The sequence below is a fragment of the Phoenix dactylifera genome, chromosome 1, assembly GCF_051530095.1.
Source record: "Phoenix dactylifera cultivar Ajwa chromosome 1, Ajwa_hap1_PhDact_Kaust_v1.1, whole genome shotgun sequence".
In the NCBI taxonomy this organism is placed as follows: domain Eukaryota; kingdom Viridiplantae; phylum Streptophyta; class Magnoliopsida; order Arecales; family Arecaceae; genus Phoenix; species Phoenix dactylifera.
Genome location: NC_143190.1, coordinates 40,706,440 through 40,721,364, shown reverse-complemented (window position 1 = coordinate 40,721,364; position 14,925 = coordinate 40,706,440). Strand labels below are relative to the sequence as shown.

Sequence of the window (14,925 nt, the reverse complement as noted above, 5' to 3'; positions counted from 1 at the left end):
TAGTTTTCACAGTTTTTCACACTCCATAAAGGCACCCTTCTCATTCTAAACAGGGGAGATATTATTATTTTTCTATCTATTTGCTGTTACTTTGATCTCTGGTTCAGTTTGAATTCCAGTTTTTACAATCTGTAATTCGAAACAGAGCAGTCTTGTATCCCAAAAACAATATTACTGTGGTTATCCTTATTGCAAACTAGAGGGAGGCAATAATTGTTTGAAAGATAGATTTACAGTCACCTACTACTCTATGGTGAAGCCATTTTCCACTCTTTTTCCCACAATTTTTCAAACAATTATTCAAGTTCGATGGCTTCCTCAAGTTCATCAATCACATCTTTGAATGTTGTACCGCAAGACTTATCCAAACTGGATCATTTTGATGGTAACAACTACAACAGATGGAAGGAGAAGATGGAATTTCTTTTGACCACATTGAAGGTTACACATGTTCTAGAGAACCCTTGTTCTACAATTCCTACAGAAAACCCCACAGAAGACCAACTTACTGTCAAAACGAAATAGGATGAGGATAATTTCTTCTGCCATGGTAATATCCTCAATACCCTCACTGATTCCTTGTTCGATATGTATGCACCAATGAAGTCTGCTAAGGAGATATGGGAGGTGTTGGAGACTAAGTACAAAACAGAGGATTCTGGCAACAAAAGCTACCTTGTAAGTAGTTATTTTGATTTCAAAATGTTTGACAATATGTCTATACTAAACCAAGTTCATGACTTACAACTTATTATTCAGCAAATGAAATCTGATGGCATCCCGGTTGATGAAAAACTCCAAGTGGGTGCAATTATTGCCAAGTTACCACCAAGTTGGAAAGACTACCACAAGTCTCTTAAGAGGGAGTGACAATGACACTCTTGAGACTCTTCAAAGACAACTTCGAATTGAAGAAGAGTCGAGACTTCGAGACAAACTTGAGGAGAATGCAGAAATGACAAAGTTTGCTCATGTTGTTGAAACACACAACCAGAAGGATAAGGAACCACGATTGCAGAACTCTTCCAAAGGGAAGAATAAAAGGAGCAATTTTAGAAAAGGAAAATGTCATTACTGCAAGAAGCAAGGATACTTCAAACATGAGTGTAGACTTCTCAAGAAAAAGGAGCAAGCCAATAATGTTGAAAAAAAACTTGTTATTGTGGTGTCCGAAGTAAACATGGTGGTCAACCAAACTGGTTGGTGGGTGGATACAGGTGCAACTCGTCACATATGTGGAGACAAAAATCTCTTCAAGAAGTATGAGAAAATGAGAGACGAGATCACACTCTATATGGAAAATTCTTCCACTGCGAAAGTAGTTGGAAAAGGGACTACAGAATTGAAGTTCACTTCAGGCAAAATTGTAACTCTGCAGGATATGTATCATGCTCCAGAAATTAGAAAGAACTTAGTGTCTGGTGGTCTTTTGTCAAAGTATGGTTTTAAACTTTTTTTTGAGTCTAATAAGTTTGTACTTAGTAAGAAAGGTGTGTTTGTTGGCAAAGGGTATGCTGACAATGGTATGTTCAAATTGAATTTGATGAATGAAAATATTGCTGCTTATATTGTTGAGTCTTTACCATTATGGTATGCTAGACTAGGTCATGTGGATTATGATTCTATGCAACGTATGATTAAATTGGATTTATTGCTTTCTAATTTGCAAAATAATAAAAGCAAGTATGAAATTTGTGTTAAAATCAAATTAACCAGAAAATCTATTCCAAATGTAAATCGAATTTCCTCAAATTTACTTGAATTAGTACATTCAAATGTATGTGATTTGAATAACAAATTGACAAGAGGTGGTGAAAGATATTTTATCACTTTCATTGATGACCTTTCGAAATATGCTTATGTTTATTTGCTTAGAACAAAAGATGAAGCATTAGATAAGTTTAAGTTGTACAAAGCGGAAGTTGAGAACCTCCTTGAATGCAAAATTAAAATGTTAAGAAGTGATAGAGGGGGGGAATACTTTAATAATGAATTTGATGCATTTTGTGAACATAATGGAATCTTGCATCAAAGGACAGCCCCATATACACCACAACAGAATGGTGTAGCTGAACGAAAGAATAGGACCCTAATGGATATGGTTAATGCCATGTTAGACCATTCTGGTTTACCTAATGATCTTTGGGGTGAGGCAATTCTGTCAGCCACACATATCCTAAACAGAATACCTTCTAAGAAAAGTTTAAAATCATCTTACGAATTTTGGTTTAAACGAAAACCAAATTTGGGTTATTTTAAATTGTGGGGGTGCCTAGCCTATGTTAGGTTGCCTGATCTTAAAAGATCAAAATTAGGACCAAGAACTACTAAATGTGCTTTTGTAGGATATGCCTTAAATAGCAAAGCACATAGTTTTCTAGAGATGGAATCAAATACTATTATTGAATCTAGAGATGCTATATTCTTTGAAAATATGTCCTTCAAAGTGTCTAAATATTTAGATCTAGGTTTATATATTAAAGAAATTTCTCTAGGAAATGATGCTTTGGAGAATTATGAGAACTTGGAAATCAGAAAGTCCAAGAGAATTAAAAAAGCAAAGAGTTTTGGTCCTCATTTTATGACATATCTTGTAGAAGGTAGATCTGATTGTGTTTTGAATGAATATGGTGTTTGTTGTAATATGAAAAATGATCCTACTACATTTGATGAAGCAATGAAATCAAGAGATGCTAACTTTTGGAAGGAAGCTATTAATAATAAAATGGAGTCCATTATGTCAAATAATACATGGAAGCTAGTAGACTTACCTTCAGGTTCTAAACCTATTGGATATAAATGGATTATTAAGAAAAAGTTAAGACCTGATGGATCCATTGACAAGTATAAAGCTAGATTGGTAGCCAAAGGGTTTAGACAATCAAAGGGCATTGATTATTTTGATACCTATGCTCCTGTGGCTAGGATATCTTCTATTAGAGCTCTTATTTCATTAGCCTCCATATGTGACTTCAAAATCCATCAAATGGACATAAAAACAGCATTCCTAAATGGAATTTTGGAAGAAGAAGTATATATGGAACAACCAGAAAGTTTCATAATGCCTGGTCAAGAAAAGAAAGTATGTAAACTGATTAGATCATTGTATGGTCTAAAGCAAGCTCCTAAGCAGTGGCACGAGAGGTTCGACAACATTGTATTATCCGATGGTTTTCAACTAAATGAATCAGATAAGTGCATCTATTCTAAGATGGTTATTAATGATATTGTGATAATATGCTTGTATGTGGATGACATGCTAATTTTTAGCAAGAGTGATTCATGCATTAAAATCACTAAGGATTTTTTGTCATCACATTTTATATGAAAGATATGGGTATTGCAAATACTATTCTTGGTATTAAAATACACCAAATTGATAGGGCATATACAATATCTCAATGTCATTACATTGATAAAGTTCTAAGCAATTTTTCTTATTTGTTTGATAAAGTTTCGAGAGTTCCTTATAATCCCATTTTGAAGCTTGAGATGAATAAAGATCGATGTGTATCTCAACTTGAATACTCAAGAGTGATTGGAAGTTTAATGTATGCAATGTATTGTACTCGGCCATACATAGCATTTGCCGTGGGCAAAGTAGATACACAAGCTATCCAAGCATTGAGCATTGGAAAGCAATTTCTATTGTATTGGGTTATTTGAAAGGAACTAGATCCTATGCACTGTACTATGGAGGAAGTCCTTATGTAATAGAAGGATATAGTGATGCTAACTGAAATTGCATAGGTGATGGATCTAAATCTACAAGTGGATGGATACTCACTCTTGGTGGAGCTGCTATTTCTTGGGGATCCAAGAAACAGACTTGCATAACTCACTCTACTATGGAGTTCGAGTTAGTGGCTTCGAAAGCAGCTGGGAAAGAGGCTGAGTGGTTGAGAAACCTTTTGATAGACTTGCCAATATGGCCAAGTCCGATGCCTCCAATTTCAATACAATGTGATAGTCAAGCCACATTATCAAGGGTATATAGCAAGTCTTACAATGGAAAGTCAAGACACGTAAGTCTTAGACACAAACTATAAGACAATTATTAGAAGAAGAAACAATCACAGTGGACTACGTTAAATCGTGCATGAACTTGGCAGATCCTTTGACAAAAGGCCTAAACAAGGATCTGATTCGTAAAACTTGTTTTGAAATGGGTCTACGACCATTGGAATAAGACCACCAAAAGATGGCAACCTTACCCATGCTCTGGGTTCAAAGGGTAAGAACAAGTCTTGAGGGTAATACTTGTAGCACTTCTTGAAGACCCATGCAGAAATGAATGGTAAGTGCTAATCCTGTAATTAAATGGAAAGGTTGAGTTTAACTCTTAATGGGTTCGCATAAAAGGTGTAATTATCTACAGAAACACCTAGAAGAACTCACCTATGTGAGTGTAAAGTCAGGCCGCTTTTGTCGGGGTTTGGTCAACCACCTATAGCACTCATAAAGTCGGGATAATGTGCATGGCTATCAACGCGTGACTGAGAAGAACAATAGAGATTATGGTGTTGGTATGTGCAGATTTTTCAGTTGTATCATAAAGTACGTTAGTTCAAGGACTTCATGTCTACTAGCATACTGATGTAACTTTGAGAGTCTTGCTCTACGTGAAAGTTTAAACTCTAAAAGTACTTTCATTTATGTATCAACATCTTGTATCACAGCTAATTTATTTTAAAATAAGTGGAGGATTGTTGGATTTTTGTTATTTTAAAATAAAATTTGCTTGAAGTGAATATGCTGGTAGTTGGGTGCCACAATAGGTGCAAGGCAGTTACAACTATAACTGCATAAATGCAGTTTCACTCCAAGAGGTGCCAGGTAGTTTTTACAGCCTTTCACACTCCATAAGGCATCCTTCTCATTTAAAATTGGGGAGATATTATTATTTTTATATCTATTTGCTGTTACTTTGATCTCTGGTTCAGTTTGAATTTTAATTTTTGCAATCTGTAATTCGAAACAGAGCAGTTTTGTATCGTGAAAACAATATTACGGTAGTTATCCTTATTGCAAACTAGAGGGAGGCAATAATTATTTGAAAGATCGATTTACAGTGGCCTACTGTTTTATGGTGAAGCCATTTTTCACTCTTTTCCTAACAAAGCCTATGGTGTGGTGCACCAAGCGCACGTGGCTTAGAATATAATTTCTCCATTTGGAGATTCGGAGAGACTGTCCGAAGACTGAGAGTAATATTTAGGTTGTCATACGTGAGATTCGTGTAACTAAATCTTCACCGTATGCTCTGGATCTTTATCGTACACTGCTCTGGATGCGACATTGCCAGGCGTCTTAGTTGGATTGGACTGGGCCGTCGGACAATTTAGTGGACCCAAACGGCGAACTGGAGAGATTTGGAGATCTCGGCCTATTGAGATCCAGCTGCTGTATTTGCGCTTTCCTCTTCTCTCGATCACTCGCGCGGCGGTTCATGGCGTCTCCCTTCTCTCCAGGGCTTCTCCTCCTACGCCTATTGAGAACAGCGCGATCTCGGCATCACCCTCTTCCCTCCTCCTCCTCCTCCCCCTCCTATTTCCCTCGCCGACGCTCTGCGCTTCTTGAAGCTTCCGTTAATCTCGATCTCGGCGGCCGCGATGGCGGTTTCCTCTCCTCCTCGAGGGCTACCATGCCTCTCATATCGCCATCGGTTTATAGGGTTTTCTTCTCGACTCGGACCTCGGAGCTCGACGAAGCGCAGGGACCGGCTGTCATAGATTACCGGTGCGTGGTCTACTTCTTGCCATGGAATGTTTACGATTTTTCTAGGGTATTCTTCCCTTCCTTCGGCGAAACAGCTGGAGGTTTATGGTTTGTCGATGCAACGTTAGGATTTTGCAGTGAAATTTCGTGGACTTCTATTCACTACGGAATTGGATATGATATATCTTCTTGAGATCATTCTGCTTCTAATTTGCTCTTCAGATTAGGGCTTTTCTTGTTTTTTTTAGTCTTTAAACTACGTATGCGCGGAACTTTACTTAATTGGGAGTTCTAAATTTTTTTATACATTATTTTTTTTGAGATTTTCTTCTCCTTTTTGTCCAAAATTTGGAACTTTTATGAGAGGTTTCGTATCTTACTCCACTTTTTTCAAAGCTTTGTCTTAATCAAATTATTTTGAAATGATTTTGGATAAGGTATAAGCGAATTTTGAAACATTTTAAAAATTTTCTCTTTTTTTGAGTAATTTTTTATTTCTTGCCAGGTCTCTTCTGTCAGAGGATGAGTTTCATAGGTTGGCAGATGCTACGATACACGATTTGCAAGAAAAATTCGAGGTAATTCGCATCATTAAGCTATAGAGATTAATATTCGTTTTTTTATTTTTTGTTGGCAATTCTATTGCCAGAATATTGTTCTTATCAGGGCTTAAACTTTTGCTTTGCTTATGTGGATAAAATTTTAGCTATTAAGTCTCAGAAGTCTACGATTTTCGTCCCTTGGCAGGAGTATGGTGACTCTGTCCAAATAGATGGTTATGATATAGACTACGGGGTGAGATGAGATAAATTTCTCGAATTTGTGCTTATCTGGAAGCTTTTCCCTACTTAGTTTTAATTTGGTCCGTTGCTTTATATTTGAGCAGAATCAGGTTTTGACATTGAAGCTAGGGAGTTTGGGCACATATGTTATAAACAAGCAAACTCCAAACAGACAAATCTGGATGTCTTCACCAGTAAGGTATTGTTCTCTATCTAACCTTTAGATATTATTGTTACCTGTTCAATGCTTTGGCATGTAATCATGTGTAGCTTCCAGGAATAAAGTTTGAGAGAAAAGAAAGACTATTTCATCAAGTACCAAATTGAGTCCTAGACTTACTGGTTTTGTTTTTATGTCTACAGTCCCACTATTTACTCTCTTCATAGTTTCATTATTCTAAACTTAGCAACATAAGCTATCTGCTTCTGTGGTTTCATGGCTCTTCACAGTGTTTGCCAGTTTTCAGTTTTGAAGCATTGGTTTCTCGAACTCTTTGAGCGAGCAGGCATAATATACAAGGATTTTCTGACTGTGATGGATTATCAAGGTTGGAAAAGGTTTTTGGTGCCAAAATGGCAAATCTTGTCATGTTCTTATTGTTCAACAGATGGCATTTGAATTGGATGATGGTAGTGAGGAGGATTCATGAAACAAATGCTATAAAAGATATACTTATCATAGAAATGGAACTTGTGGCGGAATAACATGCTGTTATGAGCAAATGAATTTGGAGAGTGGTATGAGAGCAATGGTCCATGAATGGTTACCATTTAAATATTCCAAGGAGTAGATACCTGTAAAGCATCCCCTGCTAAGGAAACAAATGTAAAATAACGATGAAGGTTCATGAATAGATATTCTAATATTAAAATATGGTGATATAGGGGTTCATTGGTTTATATCATGGCATTAAGAAGACCATATAAGGTGTGCACAAAATTGATAGATAAGAGTATGGTTTGTCAGAGAGGCATTAAAGGTGCGAAAGGCAATAAGGTAACAATGGGCATTGATTTGCAGGTGGCCTCTGCTATAGAGGAAGTGCTGGACTATAGCATTTACTCAGAAAATAGAAAAAGAATTGTTTGAACTTTGAACTGTGTAGACAGCATTTTCTAAAAGATGGTCTTTTTTCTTCTTTGATTGATATTGGATGGGGATGGGGGGACAGAATGGTGGATTTCTTAGCTTATCAATGAGCTAAAATTGTTTTGTACCATTTTGAGTGAGGGACTGGTAAACTGCCAAGGGCACATAGACTTGGATTTTTTCGCTCTCCTTTCATAGTGCATTTGGTAAGTTTTTAGTTGAGCATATTCCAAAATGAGATGTTTATCCTTGATGAATAGGTGGGCTATTTTGGGGAGAATGGGGATGGCAAGATCAAATCTTGTTTTGTTGTTAGTATAACTCATGTGCGTGGGTAAATTATTTAAGAGATTTGTAATGCGCTATGCAATTTATGTTTTTGCATAGTCTCATTCTATTTTCAGGCTGCTTGCCTTGTAAAATCTTTGTACAAGATAGATCTAGATGTTTATACTCATTTGGAAATGCTGTGGAGCAAGTGTGCCTAGGAAGCATCTTTTCCATGGTAGAAGAGCTGCTAAGAGCTTGGAGAGAGAAATGGAAGAATCATAGAGTAAAAGCTTTTATGTTCGAAGACCATCATGGCCTTAAGAAACCAAGGAGATTGAGGATTTTTTTTTTTTAAACTCTCGTCGAACTGGGTAGAGGGATCAAGTCTCCCATTTTAAACCTAGAGTTTTAGTAGCCTCCATGAGGCTCTTTCTTATTATATGCATCACTTGGGACCTCTTTGTAGTTTGCAGCTTCCACTTATTTTGATATTTTTTATATGTTCTGTGTCATGAAATGAGAATGGATGAAACCAATTTACTGTAATGTAGTCGCATGCCTCAATTTCACAGAAATCAAGATACGTGTAAATTGATTTTCAGATTCGATATGACCTAGAATTATCATTTTATGCTTCCTGTCTTATATCATGTTTGTGTACTTCTTTAAAGTGTTTGTTGTGCTCTATTATTATAATGTTACAGCATGTACATATGTCGCAATACTGCTGCTAAGGCCAACATCTTAAACAGATTCCATGCAGTCAAATTGAATGCCAATATGGAACATAAGTACATGTATAGAGCATCTAACTTTTCGCCCCTTGAGGTCCACAATGTTGGGTTTCTCATCATCTTTCATTGTGCTGCTTAATCTGAAGGAAGCTTATTGTAGATTTATATGGATGATAGATAACAGATATGAAGGTGGAAAAGACCAAAGGGAGAAACTACATGGATTTGAAAAGTTCCTTTCATGTTGTTTGCAAGTCCAAGAGGGGAAGGAAAGTTGATTCTTTCTAAATGAACTTTCTTCTACCAGTGTTTGCTAAGTAGCTTTGCCAGATTGTTTTGTTTTGTATGGCAAAGGAATAAAGGTAAATAAAGCAAAATCATTTTCTACACTGCTATTTAATGCCTTAAATAGGGAGTGAAGATTTTCAACATCATTCTGTTTGAAACATTTTTCATTCTGGATATGAATTCCAGGATTACATATATGTGCCTTTCCATTCTCTTCATTCTTATCTTCTTTTGCCAGTTCTTCTTCTAATTCCGCTTCTTATGCCTGATGCCGGTTGGTTATGTTCTTCTTAATTCATTTTTGCAGTGGGCCAGCAAGGTTTGATTGGGATGTGGCAACGAAGTCGTGGATATATAGGCGGAATAAAGTGAATCTTTTGCAACTTCTGGAAGAAGAACTGGGGCAGCTATGTGGTAAACCCATTGATCTTTCTTGAGTCAACAATATTTACCCTGAAAACGAGCATAAATTTGATCGACTTTTCTGGCAATAGACGCACTTGTAAAACAAAAAAAGGTCTCGACTTTTTTGAGTTAAAAATTTTTTATTTTTTTGGTTCAACTAGTCAATCAAATGTATATTGACATGGTCAGCAGCCTGCATTGTTATCATTTGGCAGCAAACAAGTTGTCAGCTATCATACTTGGGAGTAGGAAGTCATGTCCAGCGGTACTTTAAATGATGATGGGAAAACTAATTCTGATTTTTGTTCATCCAATGCTGTAAGGCCCAAGTGGCTTGATGTTGTCCCACCTCTTCTTCATTGATCTTTCACAGCTTGAGGGATGAAACATCAAGAGTCTCACCAGACTTGCTGGATATCTGTGCCTTGGGTTACTTTTGCTTTTTTATTGGGGTAGGTCCAGTGTGGTTTGAACCAGTTGTTCCTTGTTCGTTAAATAGGAGCAAACATCATTGCTGAAGGGCCATTACAAGATATATTGGAATGTTTGAAGGTTATTGATCTTCCATACAAATAAATTGCCATACAAAGTCATGGTATTCGTGCCGAGCTTGGCAAATATTAGAACACTTGCAATCCCAGTTAAGAGTGATATAGTTTCAGGCCGCATTATATATCCACGGTATGTAGAAGATTTTGAGTTAGCTTCAACTCTGTTATTTGGGTAGTTATCAAAGAGCATTGGAATTTCGGCTCTCAATAAGAATAGGAGTTTGATGGTGGGATCAACGGGAAGCTCATTCCATCCCTTGGGATCCCCTTGAAGGACAGCATAAAATGGACCAAGTAACTAAAGCGAAAATCTGCTTGCTACTAGAAAGTAAAGTTTAAGGTGGGGATCCTAATGATTTTATCTGGACAACTACGTACAAGTTAGCGGGTAAGATATAATCTTTCAAGCGGTAATTGTTATAGAATACATAATGGCTTTGATATTTCTATTTTTTTTAAAAACCCTCTTATAGATCTTTTTGAGTCCTGTGGGGTCGGGGTCGACCCTGCAATCTTCTGTCTTCTTCTCCTATCTCCCTCTCTGTCCCATGGGCGATTTTTTCTCTTCCCCTTTCTGCCAGATCCAGGAGATCATTCCCAAAGAGGCCCTAATAGTGCAAGAACATATTTATTCATGCTGCAGGAGATATAAAGATAGTTGCTGCAGTTGATGCAGATCATGTGGATGGGGAATAATGGTAATGAGATCCTGTTCAAGCTTCAGTAGAGGACGCAAGGATGGCGATTAAATAATTTGGTAAATGGTTTGGACCTTATGATTCTGGAAAAAAGAGAGAGAGATAACCCGGTGCAACACCTTAGAGAAGGCGGGTATTGGTGTCATGCGACCTATTCATCCAGGCCAGGCTCGGACCATTCTCAGCCAATAAAGTGTAATTAAAATTTGTGAGATTTGGACACGGCCCGGTTTTTGTACCTATTTTCAGGCCCGAGCCTACTTTTTTTTTTTTTTTTGGTACATTGGCGGTTCACACACAATGGACGTGAGTACAGCCTAAAAAGTCAGGCAATAAAAGACAATGCAATGGAGCTAAAACATAATCATGGTTCTCCCAGATAAAATCTCTGGAGTGATGAGCTACATAAGATGCCACCCAATCCGCCGCATTGTTGGCCTCTCTGAACACATGAATAGCTCGAGAGGCGCCGCATTCGTCTAAGAGACGACGAATGTCATGGAGCAATCCTATTCCTTTGACAGCAATCTCCAGACCCTGGATCCCCTTGATCACCATCACGAGGTTCCCCTTAACACTACCGTCGAAATTTACCTTAAGAAAACCAGAAAGTGGGGGCTCCTAGGAAACAAGCATAATCCTGGACGCTACTAGAGCAGAATGAGAGCTCCATATTTCTCTAGCCAACCCAAGGGATAACGACGCAATAGTGTCAAGGACCTCCGCCGCATGAAGTAGGACTCTTTCCACCACCACTCTCGGATGCGCACTCCGATCCTCAAATAGTCGGGCATTCCTATCTAGCTAGCAATGGTAAGCTAGATAGGCTGCCCGAGTTGGCTACTCTAGAAGTCCAGGTCGCCGAGAAGACTCAACCAGGAAGGTCAGGAAGTCCTTTGTCGATATCCATCCCGGATGCAGCTCCGCTGAGGTTGGGACACACTCCCATATCATAGCAGCCTGCTAGCAGCCAAAAGGAACATGGGGGATAATCTCCTCCGCCTCCTAACAGGCCTAGCAACTCGAAGAGATGTCCATCCCCCACCGTGCTAACACTTCCATGGTGGGCAGACATCCCCATGCCACCTTCTAGACAAACAAGGCCACGCGGGGGTGGATGCGCAGCCTCTAAATCCACCTCCCCTCAATCTGCTGCACTGTAGTCCTCCTGAATAGCTCAAGAAGCTCCCGGGTCCGCACCTTTGGTCAGCCAGTCCTGCCCCACACCCTCCTATCCTCCGCCTCGCCTACCGGGATCAGCACTACCAGCACCCACTCTGCGAGATGTCCTCCAAATGCCTGACGTACAAGGTCCACATCCCAATCTCGCTCACCATGGGCAAACAGGTCACTGATCTTGCACCTCTCCAGCTTGCCCAGGTCAACGTAGGTGGGCCATCTGCTCAAAGGTACATCAGACAGCTAACAGTCCCCCAAAGCATCCACTTCATGCCAATCACCAATCTTCCATCTGATCTCCGGCGTGAGAGCATATCTCCCTCTAAAGAAAGGAGCTATGCCGACCCACGCAAAACACCGTTAGATCCACCGGATCACCATACTTGGCCCTCATCAGAGAAACCCAAAGACTCGCCAGCTCCAATATAAAACTGACAGCCATCCTCGTAGCGAAGACCTCCCATCGCTCGATAAAGGAGTGGATCCCCATACCACCATATCTGGTCAGTTGGTAAACCGTGTCCCACGCTAGTAAGTGGACACCCCTGCTGCTCCCCTGCCTCCTCCAGATGAAATCCCTGAAAGAACGCTCCAACCACCGTAGCGTTGCAATGGGCACCAAGATGTCGGATAAGAGGTAGATAAAGACTCAGCTAAGAATTGACTGTACCAAAGTGATCATACCTATCATAGACAATGAGCTCGCCTATGTTGGCAGGAGGCAGGGCGAGCGGGCCCGCGCCCCCCGTCACGAGCGGGCCAGCCCCCCCCCCCCCCCCCCCCCCCCGCGCCCCCTATCGCGAGCGGGCCCGATGACTGGGCCGCGACCCATGAATGGGGCGCGAAGGCCTCAGTTGTGCAGGGCCCGCAGGCCCATCTCGCATTGGGGCCGCAGGCTCTGATGCTTTCGGGCCAGAAGGCTGGCCCGCGGGCCCGTGCCCCCCAGGCCCAGGCTGGTGGGGGGTCACAGGACATGGCGACGTGTAGTCCGTGTGCCCAGCTAGCCTCTGGCCTAGGGGACAGACTTGAGCCGGCTCCTCTGGCCCAGGATGAGCCGACCTGGGATGGAGGCCCTATGACAGGCCCTTTCCGGTATAGCCCACCCTGTCAGGAGTTGGCGGCTGGTCTGGGGTTCCCGCAGGTCGGTGGTCAGGACCCTCCCATGGTGGGTATGCCGAGTGAGACTCGGCTCTGGGATGCTCATGCGGGTCTCGGAAGTGGACCAGAGGGGGTTTTTCGCTTTGGCCCGCCTGTCCTCACTGCAGGTGTGTTGGAGGATGCTACCCTAGGTAGGTGCTTGGTGGGGGGCCACCCCTCCCCACACATGGAGGGGAGCATGGCCGCTGCACTGCCACCAGGAGTGGGGATGGACCACTCTACCGCCACCCAGCGGGTTAGGGCAGTTGTTATGGGGCTCGTAGCCGCACCTGGTGGAGTGGAGGAGGAGCGAGGCTACCTGGGCGCTGAGCCTAAGGATGGTCCCGCGACTTTAGGAGAGGATGAGTCTGAAGCCGACTATGTGGACTGTGATCCATGATGATTCTTTCTTGGAATTGTAGGGGGCGGCCAAGCCGTCCTTCATGTCTTCGTTCAAACGATTGGTGCAGATCCACTGTCCGGAGATCTGTTTCCTTTGTGAGATCCAATTATCTGGTGAGGGGCTTAGCCGATTGAGGCGGCGTATGGAGAGGGATTGGGAGACCTATGCAGTTGACTCCCAGGGGTTGTCGGGAGGGATTTTGGTTCTGTGGAGGCGGGGTGTGGCGACGATTGATATCTTCCACAACTGCTCTCAACAAGTAATCATGGTCATATCAAGACCCGACGCTGTTCCATGGGTACTGTGTGGTGTATACGCGAGCACGGACCACCGGGTTAGGAGAGTCCTTTGGCAGGAGATCACCAACCTGACCGCCCAGGGTATTCCGACGGTAGTGATTGGTGACTTCAACTGTATTCTGAGTGAGGATGAGAAGCGAGGGGGCGCTGCCTTTACGGATCGAGTGGACAGGAGGGAGTTCCGTGACTTTGTGTCGCGGAACGGCCTGGTAGACTTAGGTTTCTCTGGACCACAGTTTACTTGGTGCAATAATCTGCTGGGCAGTGCTAGGGTTTGGGAACGATTAGACAGGGCTTTTGCATCCCCTGATTGGATCCTCCGATTTCCCTCTGGCCGGGTCAGCCACCTGCCTCGGATAGCCTCGGACCATTGCCCATTGCTACTCTCCACCTCACCGGGTCTTACGCATCACAGCCCCTTCCGCTTTGAGAAGGTTTGGCTGTCGTACCCCCAGTCTTGGAATATTGTTCGCGATGCGTGGCGGGTCCCGGTGCATGGTGATCCCATGCAACGGGTCTCACGCAAACTCGAGTTGACTAAAAGGCGCCTTCGCCGATGGAACCGTGAGGTTGTGGGTAATATTTTCCAACGATTGGAGGGCGTAGAGTCCTCGATCGCCGAGTTGCAAAGGAAGGAAGACCTAGGGGGTATGCTCCCAGAGGACGATATGGTTGATCTCCGGGGACTGCTCGCGACTCACCACTCGTTGTTACATCAATATGAGATTTTCTGGCGTCAGAAATCCCGCGTGCAGTGGGTAAGCGAGGGAGATCGTAATACTAGGTTCTTCCATCGGACTACGGTTATACGGAGACGGAGGAGCATGATTCACTCTCTGCAAGATGGGTCCGGACATCGAGTAGAGAGCGAGCCTGCCATCCGTCAGGTCTTACTCGACTTTTTCCGTACTAGATGGACGGCGGATGAGGAGGCCAGTGATGGGGACCGCCCTCTGAGGTGGATGTGGGTATTCGTGATGCTGAGAGTGTAGCCTTGATCCGGCCGGTGTCGGCGCTGGAGGTACAGGAGGCAGTCTGGGCCTTGACTCCGGACAAGGCCCCTGGACCTGATGGTTTTCCCCCTTTCTTCTTTCGGCAGTACTGGAGTATTATCCGACTAGCGGTGGTGGAGGCTATTCAGTGCTTCTTTACCCAGGCAGCCATGCCTGTGAGCTGGAAGGCTACCTTCATCACGCTTATTCCTAAGCGTCAGAATGCAACCGAGCCCTGTCACTTTCGTCATATTAGCTTGTGCACAACCTTATACAAGGTTGTGGCAAGAATTATGGTAGGCAGGATGAAGCCCCTCTTACCTGACATCATTAGCCAGGAGCAGGGGGCTTTTGTGGCTGGCAGAAATATTTCTCACAA

General features: G+C 42.2%; 2 protein-coding genes across 3 annotated transcripts; both read left to right on the top strand.

Annotated features, from left to right (window-relative positions):
* The first annotated feature begins 5,380 nt into the window (after positions 1-5,380).
* Positions 5,381-9,596, top strand: FH (frataxin-like protein). 2 transcript variants are annotated; one of them, XR_005511684.3, is made up of 6 exons: positions 5,381-5,739; positions 6,224-6,296; positions 6,466-6,513; positions 6,605-6,699; positions 8,772-8,956; positions 9,190-9,373. XR_005511684.3 is itself a non-coding variant. In XM_039125865.3 (5 exons), the coding sequence occupies exons 1-5, from the start codon at positions 5,450-5,452 to the stop codon at positions 9,317-9,319; spliced, it is 636 nt and encodes a 211-aa protein (XP_038981793.1). In that variant the 5' UTR covers positions 5,381-5,449; the 3' UTR covers positions 9,320-9,596. The 2 variants fall into 2 exon arrangements, 1 of the variants encoding a protein (XP_038981793.1); XM_039125865.3 differs by lacking the exon at positions 8,772-8,956 and having other exon boundaries at positions 9,190-9,596.
* Positions 9,597-13,397: 3,801 nt separating this feature from the next.
* On the top strand, positions 13,398-14,546 carry LOC148715261 (uncharacterized). The gene has a single exon (XM_088701624.2). It carries the CDS (start codon positions 13,398-13,400, stop codon positions 14,544-14,546), a length of 1,149 nt encoding a protein of 382 aa, XP_088557750.1.
* Positions 14,547-14,925: the final 379 nt, after the last annotated feature.

Bases quoted from the DNA above. Each gene is read 5' to 3' on its own strand.
- FH (XM_039125865.3), top strand. From the start codon at position 5,450: ATGGCGTCTCCCTTCTCTCCAGGGCTTCTCCTCCTACGCCTATTGAGA. The intron at 6,297-6,465 runs GTAATTCGCATC...GTCCCTTGGCAG, and splicing joins ATTTGCAAGAAAAATTCGAG to GAGTATGGTGACTCTGTCCA. The intron at 6,514-6,604 runs GTGAGATGAGAT...ATATTTGAGCAG, and splicing joins GTTATGATATAGACTACGGG to AATCAGGTTTTGACATTGAA.
- LOC148715261 (XM_088701624.2), top strand. From the start codon at position 13,398: ATGGAGAGGGATTGGGAGACCTATGCAGTTGACTCCCAGGGGTTGTCG.